This window comes from Aethalodelphis obliquidens, unplaced genomic scaffold, assembly GCF_003676395.1.
Source record: "Aethalodelphis obliquidens isolate GAN/ISIS:26980383/991018 unplaced genomic scaffold, ASM367639v1 scaffold9, whole genome shotgun sequence".
Lineage (NCBI taxonomy): Eukaryota > Metazoa > Chordata > Mammalia > Artiodactyla > Delphinidae > Aethalodelphis > Aethalodelphis obliquidens.
In genome coordinates this window covers 26,608,034-26,624,462 of record NW_020837953.1, presented here as the reverse complement: position 1 = coordinate 26,624,462, position 16,429 = coordinate 26,608,034, and the positions used below count along the sequence as shown (strand labels likewise).

The 16,429-nt window shown below is 48.9% G+C and overlaps 1 protein-coding gene across 2 annotated transcripts in view; it reads right to left on the bottom strand.

Annotated features, from left to right (window-relative positions):
* Positions 1-16,429, bottom strand: part of PHC2 (polyhomeotic homolog 2) — a 51,832-nt gene that overhangs the window by 20,372 nt on the left and 15,031 nt on the right. The window contains exons 7-8 of one of the 2 annotated variants that reach the window (XM_027109200.1): positions 7,385-7,803; positions 6,949-7,114 (exon numbers count right to left, since the gene is read on the bottom strand). In XM_027109200.1, coding sequence (XP_026965001.1) covers positions 6,949-7,114; positions 7,385-7,803 — 585 coding nt within the window. Of the gene's footprint in view, positions 1-2,492; positions 2,743-6,948; positions 7,115-7,384; positions 7,804-16,429 lie in introns of those variants that run through there. The other variant, XM_027109199.1, reaches the window with a different exon arrangement.

Here is a 16,429-nt window from a genome sequence, read left to right as displayed (position 1 = left end):
TGGATCCTGGGGCTGAGCCAGAGCAAGGCACAGGCACAGGGTCACAGATGGGGGAAGGGGCCTTGGTAGCAGGAAGAGAAGTCTCAGGGTCAATCAGCTTAGACTAGAAGGTCAGTGACAGAGGAGGTATGTCTGGAGAGGCAAGCATAACAACACCTTCCTAAAAGGTTATCCTCCATTGAAATGCAGAGGAACAATGGCTGAAGAGACCTACAGCCAGGAGAATCATTACTGGGACAGAAGGAAGAAGAGCTGGAGTTTCCTCCTTACTTTGAGGAAGTGGAAATAATATATGTTGAGTGCATCTGACAAAGGTAAATTCGAAAGTAAGCCAGGACCTGGAAGAGAAGTGGACAGGGCTGGGAGGTGAGTGCATGATAAAATACCAACATTCATTACGTACCTATGTGCCACCTATTAATAAAACAACAGCTTAAAAGGGGTGGGGGGGAGGAGAAGGCGATGAAAACAGGAGCTACCTCTCACAAAAATGCAGTTGGACAACTGAGAAAGCCAACTCAAGAACAACAGAAAAGTGGCAAGATTAACGCTGGAGAAAAAAGGCATCTATTCTTCCCGATGTGTATGGACAAGCCTGGTAACAGATCTTGGGTGGGCTGAGAGGCAGAGCTCACGTGATAAGAGTGCCTGGAAAGGGCAGGTGCCACACGAGCACCACTACCCATCTGCTGGGCCCTCTGAAGAAGCCAGCCCTTGTGAAGGAGCCAAGCCAGAGGCTCTGGTTCCCGCCTTGCCAGGGCTGGAACTTAGGTAAAGAAACAGTGGGACACACTGCATCAGCTGATTCAAAAATGTGGCTATTTCGAGATATAGATCCAGATGTTGGGGGCTAAGTGAAAAAATCACTTTTACATTCTCCACAGTGCCTAGGATCATGCTTTACACGAGGCAGGAGCCTAATGAAGGTGTGTGAAATCTGAGTGGAACCAAAACTACTTAGCTGTGCAGGTATCTTAAGATCCAAGACAGAATCTCCTGCCCTGTAACCAACACAGTAAGTTTCTTTCTTTCTATTCTGGAGTCAACATGATATGAAGCCCTGCATCCCATGTGACCTCAACTTAAGCCCTAATCAATAGACGCTGCCACAGGTCTGAGGCCCTCTACCGGAATAAAAAATGGGGAGGGCAGCGGGGGCAGACATATAGGAGCAAGAAGGAATTTCCTTGCCTCATTAACCTGCAATTTTCAGACTCATCTAGAAATCCTAGCAGTTCCAACATTTGGGTTGACTCGGGGGTGGGGGGGGGGGATGAAAAATCCCAGGTGAATGATAATTGGATTACCCAGTTATGCCCCAGAGCCAAATGGCTGGAAAAGGCCAGGACAGCAGGGCCTGATATGGTTAAAATGACATTATTTTCTAAACCAAAAATCGAGACACTTGGTTGATAGACAACGTGATAGAATATTTTAAATTGGGGTTGTCCTAGAAAAATTGGGGACATATGGTGGATTTAGGTCGGTAGCTTATTTCACAACAAGGGATCCTCTGGGTCCAATATGCTAATGGAAGGGGATTAAAGATCTAGGATGGGAGATATCTAAGGGGAGAGCTGTCACTAAGTTGTTTAGCAGGAAAAAGAATAAAAGAACGTGTCTCTGTAGGCAGCATGGGAAGAAAGTCAACATTCTAGGTATGGAGCAGGAAGGAAAGGAAAGTTGATCAGAACTGAAAGTATGTCAGTGAAATGTGTTCAGGTCGAAAAGGCAGCCTTGCGGGAGGGATGGGGAGGACTGGGACGGCCGGGGTATCACTGGCACAAACTGGTATCCAACAATACAGGAGCTGGGGACTACGAGTTCACACTGTAGGTTCACCATTGGTTTGCAACTTGATCTTGGGCAAATTATTTCCCTCTCTCTGGACTTCAATTTAAATAAAGAATCTCACAAGTCCCGATTTTAATGTAAAGAATCAACAATACAATATGCCTTCATTTGGCACGGGAAGGAGAGAAAACGCTCTTCTAAAAATGGAAGAGAGGATAGACACAGAACAGCTTGTCCCTTTCCATCCAATTAAAAGCTTCGTGAGCCTGAACTAGATTAAAAACAAAACTCTCCAGCTAAGCCGCAGGCCTCCAAGATAGGCAGTCCCCTACCCAGAGGGTACAGCGGATGCCAGCAGCCCTGTCCCTAAGCGGACCGTCCATCCCCGGTAAAGCGCCGCCCCGGAGGCCCGAGGCCGGGGTGGGGGTGTGCGGGGACACACGGAAGCGTCTGGCACGCCGAAGGTGACACAGCGGCTGCCGGGGAAGTGCGGGGCAGGCAGGGTCCCCGACGAGGGGGGAGGCGCAGGACACCTCCCCGGCGTCGGGAGGGCGAGAATCGCGGGCTGGCACGGCCTGGCAGCCGAGTAGGCCCGGGGCGGGAGTGGCACCGGAGGGCGGTGCCCGGTGTCCAGTGCGACGAGAGCGGGCCGCGGTACCCCTCCTGGCGAGAACCCCTCCCCCGCCACGGGCACTGACCTGTCCAGGGCCCGGCTGGGCCTGGCCGGGCGGGGCCTACGCAACCCCTCGGCCGGGCGCCGCCTCGCGCGGGGTCCCGGGCCCGGGCGGGCCGCCTCCTCTCCGCCGCGAGCCTCCGAGCCGGGGCCCGGGGCTGCCGCGGCGCATCCGACCGTACCGGCCGGGCCGGCGTCCACAAAGGGCGGCGGGGGCGCGAGGCCGGGGCGGGGGTGCGGGCGGCGGCGGATTGCGCGCGCGCGGCGGGCGCTCGAGGGCTGCAGCCGCCGCGGAGACAATGCGGCGCGTCCCGGCAGGGCTCCCGCGGCCGCCTCCGCCGGGGGCGGAGCGAGGCGGGGGCGGGGCATGGGCGCGGGGCGGGGCCTCAGGGAGGCGGGGCGCCGGCGCGGAAGCCGGGCCGCGCGCTTCCTTTGTGCGGCCGCGCCGGCCCCGCCCCGCGCCCTGTGGAAGGCGCGGGGGGGCTGGCGGCCGGTTAGGTACGGAAGGGTTCTGTTTAAGGAGGCGGGTGCCGCGCCACGCCAACGTCCGCTCTCGCCCCGTCAAAAGTCCCCCGTGCGGTGGTGGACTCCCGCCTGGCCAAGTCGGAGGCAGGAAGAATAACGACTAGCAGTAATTGAGTGTTGAATATGTGTCAAGCCGTACATGCACGCACTTCCTCTCAGTGTTCACAATAACCCCACAAGTAGTCGTTATCCTCCCCACTGGGAACTGAGGATCAGAGAAGTTAAGTAATGACCAAAGTGACCCAGTTACACCTCCATAAACGGGGCTAATGCCGTCTCTTTAGGTTTACTGTGCAGGCTAACTGAGAGCATTTATACAAATTGCCTGCAGTGCCCGGCACACGGAGCCCAATAAATGTTACTTCTCTTCCTAAACCACGCTGGATTAAACTGAATTGTCGGGAAAGCACCTTCATTCAGTAGATATACTAGAGCTTGTGAGACTCACAAGTCTCACTGCACCCCCATCCCCCAGGCTTTATGCCGAATACTTGCCCCGAATTTCTCTCTCCATGCTTGACTTCTATTTCCAACATTTTCTCATATTCTTACCTTTCTTAGCATTCATATCCCCAGCCCTTTCCCCTCAGGCCTCATCCCTTTACCTTTGTTTCCACATTTTACATTTATTTTATATTCCCCGATCGTTTAGTTTGCTCCCTTTCTCTTTCCCTCGTTCCCCCCACCCCATTTTTCAAATTTTCAAAGCCTTCTTTCATTAATATGCACATTTCCTCCCCCTTTCCGCCTTTGCATTTCTTACACTTACATTTTGTTCTATGAATGCTCGGCCTCTCTGTCCCCCAAACATGCCTACACTCCTGCCTCCCTTCCTTTACTTCACTAGTCCCTTCTCCCCAATGCCACATGTCCAGGTCCTACCTATCCTTCATGGTCTAGACCCAAGAACAGTGGCTGGCAAACTTTTTCTATAAAAGACCAGATAGTAAATATTTTAGACTTGGCAGGCCATGTGGTCTCTGTTGCAACTACTCAACTTTGCTGTTGCAGCAGGAAAGCAGCCACAGACGACACTACCTGAATGAATGTGGCTGTGTGCCAATAAAACTTTATTTATGGACACAGAAATTCGGATTTCGTATAATTTTCTTGTATCACAAAATATTCTTCTTTTTTTGAGTCTTAAAAATTTTTTTTAATGTAAAAACCATTATTAGCTTGTGGGCTGTACAGAAACTGGTGATGTGATGAATTTGGCCCTCAGGATGTAGTTTGCCAACCCTCGCTCTAGAACAATGCCACTTCCTCCCTGCAATCTATCCTGATAATCTCTACTTGGCAGTAACTTTTCTCTCTTACCTTTTAAAGCATTTACCCATAATCGTTCTATGCCATTTATCATATCTTAGTTTTTACTGTATTTTTTTCCTGTGCACTTCTCATCTTTCCCAGAGGACTTTAAGCTCCTTGAAGGTAGGGTACAGACCTTATTTCTCTATGCATTTATTACCTTCCACCCCACAGTACTTTGCACAGAGCAGGCATTCAAACATATACAGAATGAATATTTAAATCTTGGGTGGTTGACAATTGTTTCCACTGTGCAAAACTTACTTTTCTCATGAGATAGAACCTCAGGAGCAAGATGCTTTGTTATATGTGTATCATCTAGATTAGATTTCAGAAAGAGATTTTTGAGAGCTTTCTAGACAAGATGAAGAAAGGGAGGCAAATGTCAGTTCATTCAGAGGTTGTTGGATAACAAATACTTGAACAAAGGCTGTTGATTATCACCAACCTGCAGACAGGGGATGTGTCTTCAGTCGGGTTCTATTCAATATTTCTATCAGCAAATTGGTTAAAGACAAAGAAAACACGCTATATAATTTATGGATGGCAAAGTTAAGCAGAGGAGTTAGTATAATGAGTGACAAAATTCAGATATAAAACATTCCTGCCCCACCACTTATTCTTGCTGTGCCTCAGGTTTCTTATCTTTAAAATGGGCATGATAAAAGTTCCTGCTTCAGAGGGTTACTGTCAGGATTAAATGAGGAAATGCATGTAAAGCTGGTAGAGAGGACTCATTAAATGTTAGCTGTTAACTACTACCATTTTCTGGCTAGCCTGGAACTGTGGGCTAAATTCACAAGATAACGTTTAACAGATATAATTAATCATGTTTTGGCTCACAATATAAATTGTACAGGTTTGAGATGGAAGAGACCTGAAGTGATAGCAATCCATGTAAAAAGAAACCACAAAAACAAAGACAGAAACAAAAACCAAACCCAACCCCTCTGGAATTCAGGTGACACAGTGCTCGGTGAACTAAGGGTATCATTCCCCTGGGTCAGGGGAGTTAACGTGGGGCCATAGGTGCAATGTCCTGCTGAAGGCAGGTAAGGGAATTACCCCTGGAGCCAGAATCATGGTGCTGCCCTTTCATAGCTCTGTGAACTGGAGCCTCTTCAAGCTTTTGTTTCCTCCTCTAAATAATGGGGCCAATAATATTTATCTCTCAGGGTTATCATGAATGAGTAAAGGAAAACTTAGAGCAGAACTTGGCACATAGGTGTTCAACGAATTTTAGCTCCTCTCTACTATACCATGCAGATCTGTCCCTTGAAGGGCTTATAAAGCTAAGTCTAGGTGCCAACCTAGGGTGACTAGCGCCTTTTTGTATTTGGAATTAATGTGCTTCATTTTGGGGATCACATTTTAAGGGAATTAGTGGAGAGGTAGAATGTAGCTAGACAAGAATGATCAGCATGGTGGGAATGGGAGGTCTGGATGTGTGATAGGTAGAAAATGAAATAAATCTCAGATATTTAGCCTGGAGATTTTCTCTTTTTTTAATGGGGGAGAGGAAAGAGACATGATAACTGTCTATACACACTGTAGGAGATGGACAATCCACAGGACAGAATCACAGCCAGTGGTGGGAGTTCCACGAGAGCAGATTTTGGCTTAATTTGAAGAGCAACTTTCTGATAATTAGAGCAATCCTACAATGGAATGGGCTGCTTTTCAAAATGGTGAGCTCCTTATCATTGCAAGTTTGCCAAGAGAATGCTGACCTCCTTGCTGTCTTTTAATTTTTCTAATGGTTTTTTCTTCATATTCCTTTGCTTTCCTTTTCCTTGAGTCCACCCTCCATTCCTTATAGGACATTTATAACTACTTTGTCCCAAAGTACTTTTCTTCTCACTCCTCCTTCTTCTGTTTTCCAAACCCCTTTTCTCTTGGCTCTCCCCACCCCACTCCCAGCACACATTTAGTCCAATGATGGAACTGCCTCCCTGAGTTGTAGGCAGCCCATGGCCCAGAATGTCTCTGAGATCTGGGCCAAGATTGCTGTGCACACTGGCAGAGAAGGAAAGGAAAGCGAAGGGATCACTGTGGAGGCAGAGGTACTGCTGTGATTCTCTCATCAGGGTAGAGGGATCAGCGGAGTCTCCTAAACCCAGGTCTAGGAGAAGCCCGCCTGTCACTGAGCACTCACAGACAGAAGGTGGGGATCCCAGAGCTGAGCACCGTTCCTTCAAAGACGCTTTCCGTGAGCTGAATCCCCTCCTAGCTCCCCCTAAGCATTTCCCTCATCTCTGCACTACGCAGCCACCTTGTCATATTGCCAAATTCAAGAACGCACTCTCATACCAAGCAGAGCAGAGGATTGAGACAACTGGATCCCTGGGGGAACTCTCAACCCGGCATATGGATATGCAGGTACATCTGACAGCAATGACAGGCAAGCGTCATCTAGAACTTTCAATTCTCCTTTTCTTTCTCCTTTATGCCTTCTGGGTCCCCTTTCTTTGTCCTTGCATCATCTTCTCAATCCTCTCTCTGTTTCCACCTACCCAGCTTCTTTCTTGCTTCTTGGGGCTTGGAGTAGTTTCCCTCCCATTCTAGATGCCCAAGTGAGATGTGCCAGGGGGTGGCAAGGAAGACAATGCTCTCCCCTCCCCCGAGGGCCCCGCTACACTTCATACCATGAGCTGGGGACTGCTGGATGTTCGGGCTCTTGGGTACAGGCAGGCCACCTGGCATGGCAGTGACGATGGCTTGCTGATGCGGTGGTGGGCCAGACCGAGTCTCAGGCCCACTCTTCTCTCTAGGTACCACTTCCTTCCAGTCATCGGGGGTGCACTGCTGGGGCTGTTAAAGGACAGGACAGAGATGATCTTCTCGTGAATTGCCTCTACATTCCTGGACACGTCCCCCGTTTCCATGGAGCTTGGGTAGAAGGCAAGGACATTAAGATTCAGCTAGCCCCAAATTAGGGAGAGGCCCCTTTTCTTTCTTGGACTACTCAGAGAGGACTTCGACACTCAGCCCACCCAGACACACATCCAAATGGGGGCCGCGGGATTGCCTGAGCCGTGTCCTCCCGCTTTGCTCCCTGGACCTCGGGCTCGGCTTACTCACCACTGGCGAAGCAGGTTGCAGTTGTAAGATGACAGCCGAGGCATGCTGGAACCTGTGTTGAGGGGTGTGAGACAGGCCCTCAGGGTATCCATTGTGAGGCTCGACATCTGGCGTGGGAGGGTGGCACTGCTGAGTGCTGCCAGGCTTGTGCAGGTTGGCAGCGGGACACTGGAGAGGCAGGGTGGATGGGACTGGGCCTAGCGGCATGGCATGGGCTTCGGGGCCGGGTTGCAGGGCCAGGCTTGGAGGGACCGAGGCCAGCTGGGGGTGGGACGGGGTTTGGAGTGCTGGCCGTGATGGCTGGGGTGGCGGCGGCTGTTGTGATGCTTGCTGTTGCTGCTGCTGGATCCCAAACTGGGGCTGCAGGTGCTTTGAGGACGGCTGGGAGAGGAGCTGGTGTGGCTGCAGCTGAGCATAGGCTGAAGAGGGGGAGGCCAGGTTAGGTGGCATGGCTCGGTCTCACCTTCTGCTGTGCCCCCTCCCACATCCACATAAAGAAGGCTTTCCAAACTCGGTGTTCTTGCTTTCATCTCTTTCCTCTTTCACCTAGAGCCTGGCCGGACCATTGCCATGGCCTGGCCTTCTCTCTCTGTTTTCTTGCTTTCTTCCTATGCCGAAACATTGGGCCCTTGGCTGTCCCTCAAAGGCCAATGCAAAGCTCACCTCCTCTGTGAAGCCTTCTTTGATCATTCCAGCGGCTGAGAGAAACACTGGATTCTGCAGTGTGCTATGTTCTCTCTCCTCCACGCCCTTCACTCGCTTTTCTCTGTGCCTGCGACAGGTGCAGGCTCCCATCGCCCAGCCCAGCTCTGTAAGGCTGGATCTTATTCACCCTACTGCTGCTCAGTCTGGGCCCCTTCCAGGGAGTGCCAGTTGCACACACGGTCCTCAGGCTCTGTGGGGAGGCAGCCTGGGATGGACCACTGGTTCCTTCTGTTACCCAGTGGGGGACCTTGGGCTAGCTGCTTAACCTCTCTAGGCCTCAGCTGCCTTGTCTGAGAACCAGAAACAAAAAGTTCTTGCCCAGAAAGTTGTAAGGATGAAAGAAGAAAAATGCTGTGCGAATAAAACGAGAAAAAAAATGACATAATGTGCACAGCACAGTGCCTGGCCCACGGTCATCGTCAGTCATTTAATTCATGTATTCAATCAGATAAGTAAAGTGATTATTTCAGCCTTGGCTTAGGTTCTGAGTATCCTGGGCTCACCTCTACCATAATGACGTGTCTCGCAATGGATTATAATTGTTTCTTGGCTGTCTTCCCTTCCAGATCGTGAACCCCTCATGATCAGAAACGATCACATATCTCTTTATCCAGAACCTTGCATGATGCCTAATATTAGATGGGGGCTAAATAAACAAACAGGGCTTCCCTGGTGGCGCAGTGGTTGGGAGTCCGCCTGCCGATGCAGGGGACACGGGTTCGTGCCCCGGTCCGGGAAGATCCCACATGCCGCGGAGCGGCTGGGCCCGTGAGCCATGGCCGCTGAGCGTGCGCGTCCGGAGCCTGTGCTCTGCCACGGGAGAGGCCAAAGCAATGAAAGGCCCGCGAAAAAAAAAAAAAAAAAAAAAAAAAAAAAATTATAATAAATAAATAAATAAACATATTGTCCTGAACTGGAATTCATGTGTGTCATGCCTTATAGACAGAAGGGGCTCAGGAAATTCAGCTCAGAGACTGACTGTCCTCAAGCCGCTCACTCTCTGCCTAGTGGCATCCAGGCCCGCTTAGCATGAGGATTGCTCAGCTGAATCTGTCCTGCCTAAAAGCTGTCCTCTGCAGGGACTCCCACAGCTGGAGAGCCAGCAGAGAGATGTTGTGCCGTGCAAAAGCACAGAGGGCCACAGCTGGAAGCTCACAAATGGATTTTTACAACCAAAGGCTCCCAGCCAATGAGGGGAATGCAAATTCTGGGTCCTGAGCTAACACTTAAAAAGGATCCTGTGACACAGGTGCAAAGTAAGCAGATTTCAGAGTTAGGGGAGGTACCTTTTTTCTTGAATTCTGTCCATTTACAAGCAAGTTTCCAACTATCTCATCACAACCCAACACAGAGTTCCAAGCAGAATGCCAATAAGAATGGAAAGGAGAGGACAGAAATGAGGTGGTAAGGAGAAACAAAACGGTCCTTGGTGACTGACTGCTGTAGGCAGAGGAGGGAGTATGGTTGGCCCACGGGCTGTAACCTGGATGACAGGGAAAGATGGGAGGGGGAAACACGGACGGCCATGACGTTTTGAGAGACATGTGTGGGCCTTGAGGTGATGGTAGAATGTCCAAATGGGAATTGCCGGCAGGCATTTGGTGATTACGAATCGCCCCTGACCTCACCCTGAGCCTTGTCCCCTAATTACACCTTGAAGAGCTCAAACTTAACAATCAGGCCAAGATTGTTAGTCAGGCAAACTTAATAATCAGGGATTTTTAAGATGACCGTTGTTAGGACACTGGAGAGATACCGCAGATGCCACGAAGTGCCTGGCTAGTCTCTAGAGGCTAAAAAGTTCTGCGGAATGATGGGCAGCGTCACTGAAGACACAAGTAAAACTTGTTCTCCCTTATTACAAAACCATTCATTCCTGCCGGGGGAACAGAGTCCCTCTAGGGGATGCCGGTCTGAGCTGAGAGCTGGAGATGGTGCAGCTCAGAGAGGCTAGGAGAGTCAGAGGCTTGTCCCGCTATCCACTGGCTGTGTGGCCTGAGACGGGTCCTTTTCCTTCTCAGGGCTTCGGGGTTTTAACTGTGAGACAAGAGGTTTGGACTAGCGATTATACAATCTGATGGGGGTGGCTACCATAGGAAAAGAGTTTAAAATTCAGGATTTATAAGGTGGAAAAGGGAAGGTTAGAGAAGAAGGGTCTAGATCTATAGACCATAAAGAGTGTAGTTAAGCGCAGTACACCTTTGTTTACCAAGACTGGGAGAGGCAACTGTTGGCTTCGCGGCCCTCGATCCTGGGGCCTCCTCTCTGTCCCACTCTCTCCCCGACCCCGTGCTGCATGTGGAAACCCTAAGGCCATTGTTTTAGAACAAATGATGCTAGTATATGCCAAGGCTGGAAACAAAGTTCATGACGGCTTCGATAAGTTCACAGATCAAAGACCCCAGTGTATTTTGAGGGGAGTGTACATCCTTAACCTTTCAAGGTCAATAAAAAACCAAGACCATGATTTAACTCAGACATTATCCTGGGTCAAATTCCTTTCATTTAAAGTGTTGTAACAGCTTTCTAATTGGTCTGATTCCTGTTTCTTCTCTCTATAATCCACCTTGTAGGTAGATCACAAATGAATCTTCCTAGTGCACAGATCTGAGCCCTGATTAAAAGCCATCAGGGACTCTCCTTTATCTGAGGTTACCTAAAGATCCTGACATTCAAGATCTTCTCACAACATAAACTAACCTTTCAATTTTTATTATTTCTTTGATCCAAGCAATCTTTTCTGTCCACTGTCCCCTGTACGGAAGTTTGTGCCTTGTCTCATACTGTCTAGAGGGCCATAAATCAAATTCTCATCGTCCCTGTCCTCCTGTGGGAGGCTGGGCAAGTCACTGGACCTCCCTGAACCTCTGTGCCATCAGCTTTAAAGTGGGAGTAACGATGATACCTATACCTCATAGTTATCTCAGTAGATGACTTATCTCCCCTTGATAGGCGGAGGTTAGGATTTGTTTCCTCCAAAGTGCCTGGAATTTAGTAGATGCTCAATCAGTGTTGCTGAACGAATGAATGACAACACGGTGGGACTCCAGCTTGCTTGTCCCGCAGAACTTTTCCTCTTCAGAGTCAGAATATGGATGAAATGTGGGTAGCCCCACAGGCCATTTTGTTTTTTTTGTGGTACGCGGGCCTCTCACTGTTGTGGCCTCTCCCGTTGCGGAGCACAGGCTCCAGACGCGCAGGCTCAACGGCCATGGCTCACGTGCCCAGCTCCTCCGCGGCATGTGAGATCTTCCCAGACCGGGGCACGAACCCGCGTCCCCTGCACCGGCAGGCGGACCCCCAACCACTGCGCCACCAGGGAAGCCCGGCCATTTTGGGTTTATCAGCACTCTGGTTTATTGAAGGCTCTCCTCCTGTCCAACCTCTGCTCACCACCTTCCTGCCCTCACCTTCACCCACCCTAACTTCTCTGCTCATTGTCTGTACAACATTGCTCCCCCCGTGCCTTTTTGGCTTTGATTTCAGTGCTTCCGTTTTCTGGAATGCCCTCCTTCCACTTCAGTGATCTCAGTAAAGCATAAGCTTCTTTGGCCCAGGCTCAGCTCGTGTTTTCTCTCTTTGCCTTAACCCTCCATTATGGGTTTTCCCTCAGAAGTCCTGAACACTTTGTTTCTTTGATTCATTTGTGATTTAACATGTACTATCTTGTATATGTATTTCATTGATTCTTAAAAATCGATTCTTAGCCCCCCACCTCCACTTTAACATCTTTTGAGTTGGGATGCATATTACAGTTGATGATGTTGGTTTAATTGGTAGTGCTTTTCTTTCTTAGAGTTAAAAAAATAATGGTGTGTCTTACAATCAGTGGTGTCTTAAACTGGAATACTTTTATGCTCTTATGAGTTTATTTCCTATCTATCCAACCAGACTAGATGCTTTTTGAGTTAAAGACTTGTTTTACGTTTTTTTTTAAACTTAAAAGATGTGCTTTAATTGAACTAGGTTTTTAATGTTTCTTTTCCCTTCCACATTGTCCAACATAAAAAATCTACGTCTGTAGATGCTTAGCAACTGTCTGCTGCTGATCCTGGTGAGATCGATGGATTCTCCTCCCTCTCCCACGCCCTCCCAGCTCAGCGTGGGGTGGTGAAGGTGGGCACTTCCCACTGAAGCCACAATACCAGAGGAGGCCACATCCCTCTTCACTACAGCTAGGATGGGGCATATCAGTTTATGAAATATGAATGCACAGAAATCACTCTGGACCTTTATTTTTTCCTACAGTCCAGTAGCTTCATTTCTCGCTTGTATCTATTTTGGCTCCCCATCCCCTGCAGCTGGAAAGCTCACTGCTTCTAAGGAACAAAGGGTTGGTTCCATGGGACCTCAGCCACGGCTTTGGAAGGCCTCATCAGCCCTTTCTGTCAGGGAGCAGAGGAGGGGCAGGCCTAGGGCCTCAACAAATTAGGGCCCAGTTAAAAGGAGAGACTCCAGGCAATGCTCATCTTCCCATCTGGTGCTCTAACCTTGACGGCCTCCTTAGAATCTGAAGAGACCAATTCACTGTTCCCCAAACAGTTGGTTGTTAGCAACAAGAGGATTAAGGCCCCCATGCAGGAGGGCTGGCTGTGATGGCTTACTGGCACGCCCCCTTCGCTGCATCCGCTGCCAGAACTTGTGATCAGTAATGGATCTCGGTTGATCCCAAGTCCTCACAGATGCAGGAAGCAGCTCACTGTCCAGAAATGCTGGGACTCTTGTCTCAAAGTACATGGGAGCTGCAAGCATCCCAGTTGTAGTCTGGAAGTTTGCTCAAACACTTATTTTTCTCTGATCTGCAATACTTGACTAGAGTTTGGAGTTACCTGGACCATGGGTGAGAGGAGGGTGCCTGTGAGAGGAATGGCATAACTTTTTACAACCCACTACTCTTCAAGGTTTAGAGAGTTAAGTGAAGAGATACTTTCAACCATTCATTCACTCAACAAACATTACTAAGTACCTACTATAGACCAAATACCATGTTTGGTGCTGGCTAAAACATGGTCCCTAGAATAGGTTACAGTTTGGTCAAAGAGATAGCTGGAAAACAGACACTCTCGGTATAACTTGGTAAATGTTATGACAGGAGATAAGCACAGACTACTGAGAACACAGAAAAGGGGATTCACCTTGGGAAGGAAAGCAGAGAAGGCTTCCCAGAGGAAGTAAGTGTTTAGCATGACTCAGAGTTCAGAAGATGCTGAAAGGAAGAGCATGTGGGAAGACTTGGAGGCATCGTATACCCCGGTGCTTTCAAGGACCCACAGGGCATCCTGTACAGCTGAACCCGGGACGACTATGCAGGAGCAGCCAGAGAAGAGGCAAAATGATGGGTGGGTCTAAATGATGCCAGCGCTCTCCAGAGGCTGCTCATCTCCAAAGAAGTCTCATGTGATCAGGCCTCGGGGAGGGACTGAGATTGAGGATGACTCTAGAGGTCAGAGTCCCACATACACATAAGTAGACAAGAAAGCTCCTTTTAGGAAAACTGAAAGCAATAGCCACGTGAATTTTGCTGGATGCAGTCCTTCCAGGCTGAGGGGTAGGAGGAATAGGAGAGGGGATATAGAGCTAAGGGAATTTCCCCATAAGAGGAAACAAGTTTACAAAAACAGGGTTGCTGACCTCAGGGGCACTCTATGGTGGGCTGTCTATGGCTTAATGTCTTCAGACCTGCTCTGCAACTACCTGGCAAAACCACCAAATATCCTCTGTGAGCAGGATTCCTCATAAGGCAGCTTGCAGCATTAGAAAAGAAACTACCCGGGCTTCCCTGGTGGCGCAGTGGTTGACAGTCTGCCTGCCGATGCAGGGGACGCGGGTTCGTGCCCCGGTCCGGGAAGATCCCACATGCCGGAGCAGCTGGGCCTGTGAGCCATGGCTGCTGAGCCTGTGCATCCGGAGCCTGTGCTCCGCAACGGGAGAGGCCACAACAGTGAGAGGCCCGCGTACCGCAAAATAACAAAAACAAAAACAAAAAAAAAAGAAAAGAAAAGAAACTACCCATCCTTGGTAGAGGGATGAGAATACAGCATAAGTGGCTAAAGGTGTTGGTTTTAGAGTCAGACAGATCTGGTTTGAATCTTGGTTCTGCCACCTGTAGGCTGTGCAACTTAAGACAAATTGTTTAACCTCTCTGAATCTTGACTTCCTGTTCTGCAAATGGTGATATATACTTCATAGAGTAGTCGTTAGTATCAAATGGCATATTATGCTTCAACCACAAAGAGGAGAGGTTCCCTGCCTTTGTTCATACTGAGAAGATGCACAATAAATGGTAGCTATTCTTAAAATACTACCTGCTATTTGTATATTGTTTTGAACTTCTCAAAGCATTCTCATAATTTGAGTCTCATTTATTCCTTACAATAAGCCTCTGAGGCAAATGGGCGGTATTCCCACTTTACAAGCAAGGAGAGAGTTGTTTCTGAGAGACTTCCACAGTGCAGCAAGTTCCGGGGAAGTTGGCTTCAAATGACAGATGAGGCATGGTGCATTGTATCTCACAAATGCTCAAAAAATGCTGACGGGTGAGTGAATGGAGCAGTCAGCGAGCTCAAGTTGAAATGGCAAGCCTTCAAGTGTTAGCTGGGGGCTCTTGAGAACTTTGGAGGTAATCTTGGAGGAGTGGACAACGAAGGGGGAGTGTTATGCCAGAAGGTGGGGACGTAGAAGGTCTGTGCGGGTCAAGTAAGTTACAAAGGTGGGCGGGGGGTAGTGGGGAAGGCGAGGCAGAGGGTCTATGTGAGGGAGCTGGGAGCGATGAGAGTGGTTCAAGGGGCAACTGGGGGGTCTTGAAGGCTCCCACCCCAGAGTCAGAGTCAGTCGGTCAGAAGTCATTAATGTGCTGATGATTGAATCCCTCCTGTGACTGACAGAGTAGGAAATAAATACCCAGCGAAGGTTTCTAAACAAGAAAGGAGTCTCTGAGGAAGGTGATGCTGGCAGCTATGAGCAGGATGTTCTCGTGGTCAGTTAAGCCTCGTATGGTCAGCAGGCCTTACGCAAAGCCGGGACCCGACACGTAGGAAATATGGTCAGAACCTGGTGATAAACTGGGCGGTGATGGAGGGTGGGAATAAGGAGGGAAGAACGGATATCTACTGTGAGCCTACTCGGTAGATATCTGATCACTTCTGCAGGCCATCTCATCCATTTTTACAGTCTGTTGTAAATATAACCATCTTTGTTTTACAGATGAAGAAATCGAGATTTACAGAGATTAAGTAACTTGATGACAGTCATAAAACTAGTTAAGTGATGAAGCTGGGGTCTGAAACCACATCTAACTCCAAAGTCTATGCTTTTCCCACTATAACACCCTGCCTCTCCGATGGAGGAAAATGAAGTCAAAACAACCCTGAGATTGTAAGTCTGAGTCTAGGAATAACTGATGATTGTGGACAGCAGCCAGGAACTGGGAAAGGGGGCCCTTTCTGAAGAGGAAGACTTCCGGGTTTTTGTTTTTGTTTTATTTATGAATCTCCAAATTTTAAAAATGTGTATGCTGGTGGGGTGATATCCACGTGGGCGTATCCTATAGACAGTTGGAAATCTCTGGGGAGAGGGGAGGACAGGGACGGACACGCATTGAGAAGTCATCTGTGGACAGGTGGCAGGTGTCTGAAAACGTAGGTGTTGAAGTCAAACACAAGGGGGATGGACAGAATGTTTTGGGAGCCCCACAGCTAATGGCAGTGGGGCCAGGGAAAAGCAAGGGGCAGCAGGGCCACCTACACACACAGATGGTCACAGGCACACGTGGCCACCCTGGGCATAGTGCCTCCCAGTGCCAGCTGAGATAATCCCCCTTCAGTTCTGTTCTGGAAATGTACTCATTTTTCAAGGCACGACTCAAATTTCCATAACCCCTCTTTAGACTATACACTTGTTCAACTCTAACGCCCATATGGTTGGCATCACGTTTGGCACCTAATAGGTGCTAAATGAATATTTGTTGAGCTGAATTGAACAATTAAAGAGAGAAAAGCTATATGGAAATGGTAGTTAATTATTTTTTTCTATGCCATATCTTCTTCATTTGTGAGATGAATAATTACTGCTAGGATTAAATGAGGTATGTAGGTTAGGCATTTAGTACAGTGCCTGGAACATGGTTGTTCATTAACTGGTAATAATTATTACTACTGGCAGCAACCATGGAAGTAACATAATAGGAGCTTAGCGTGAAGGATTTCAGGAAAGAAGGGATGCTCAACAGTTCCAAGGAACACAGTCTGCTGCTTCTCTCTCTCTCTCTTCCCCCTCCTCCCTCTCTCTCTCTCTTCCCCCTCCTCCTTCTCTCTCTCTCTCTTCCCCCTCCTCTCTCTCTCT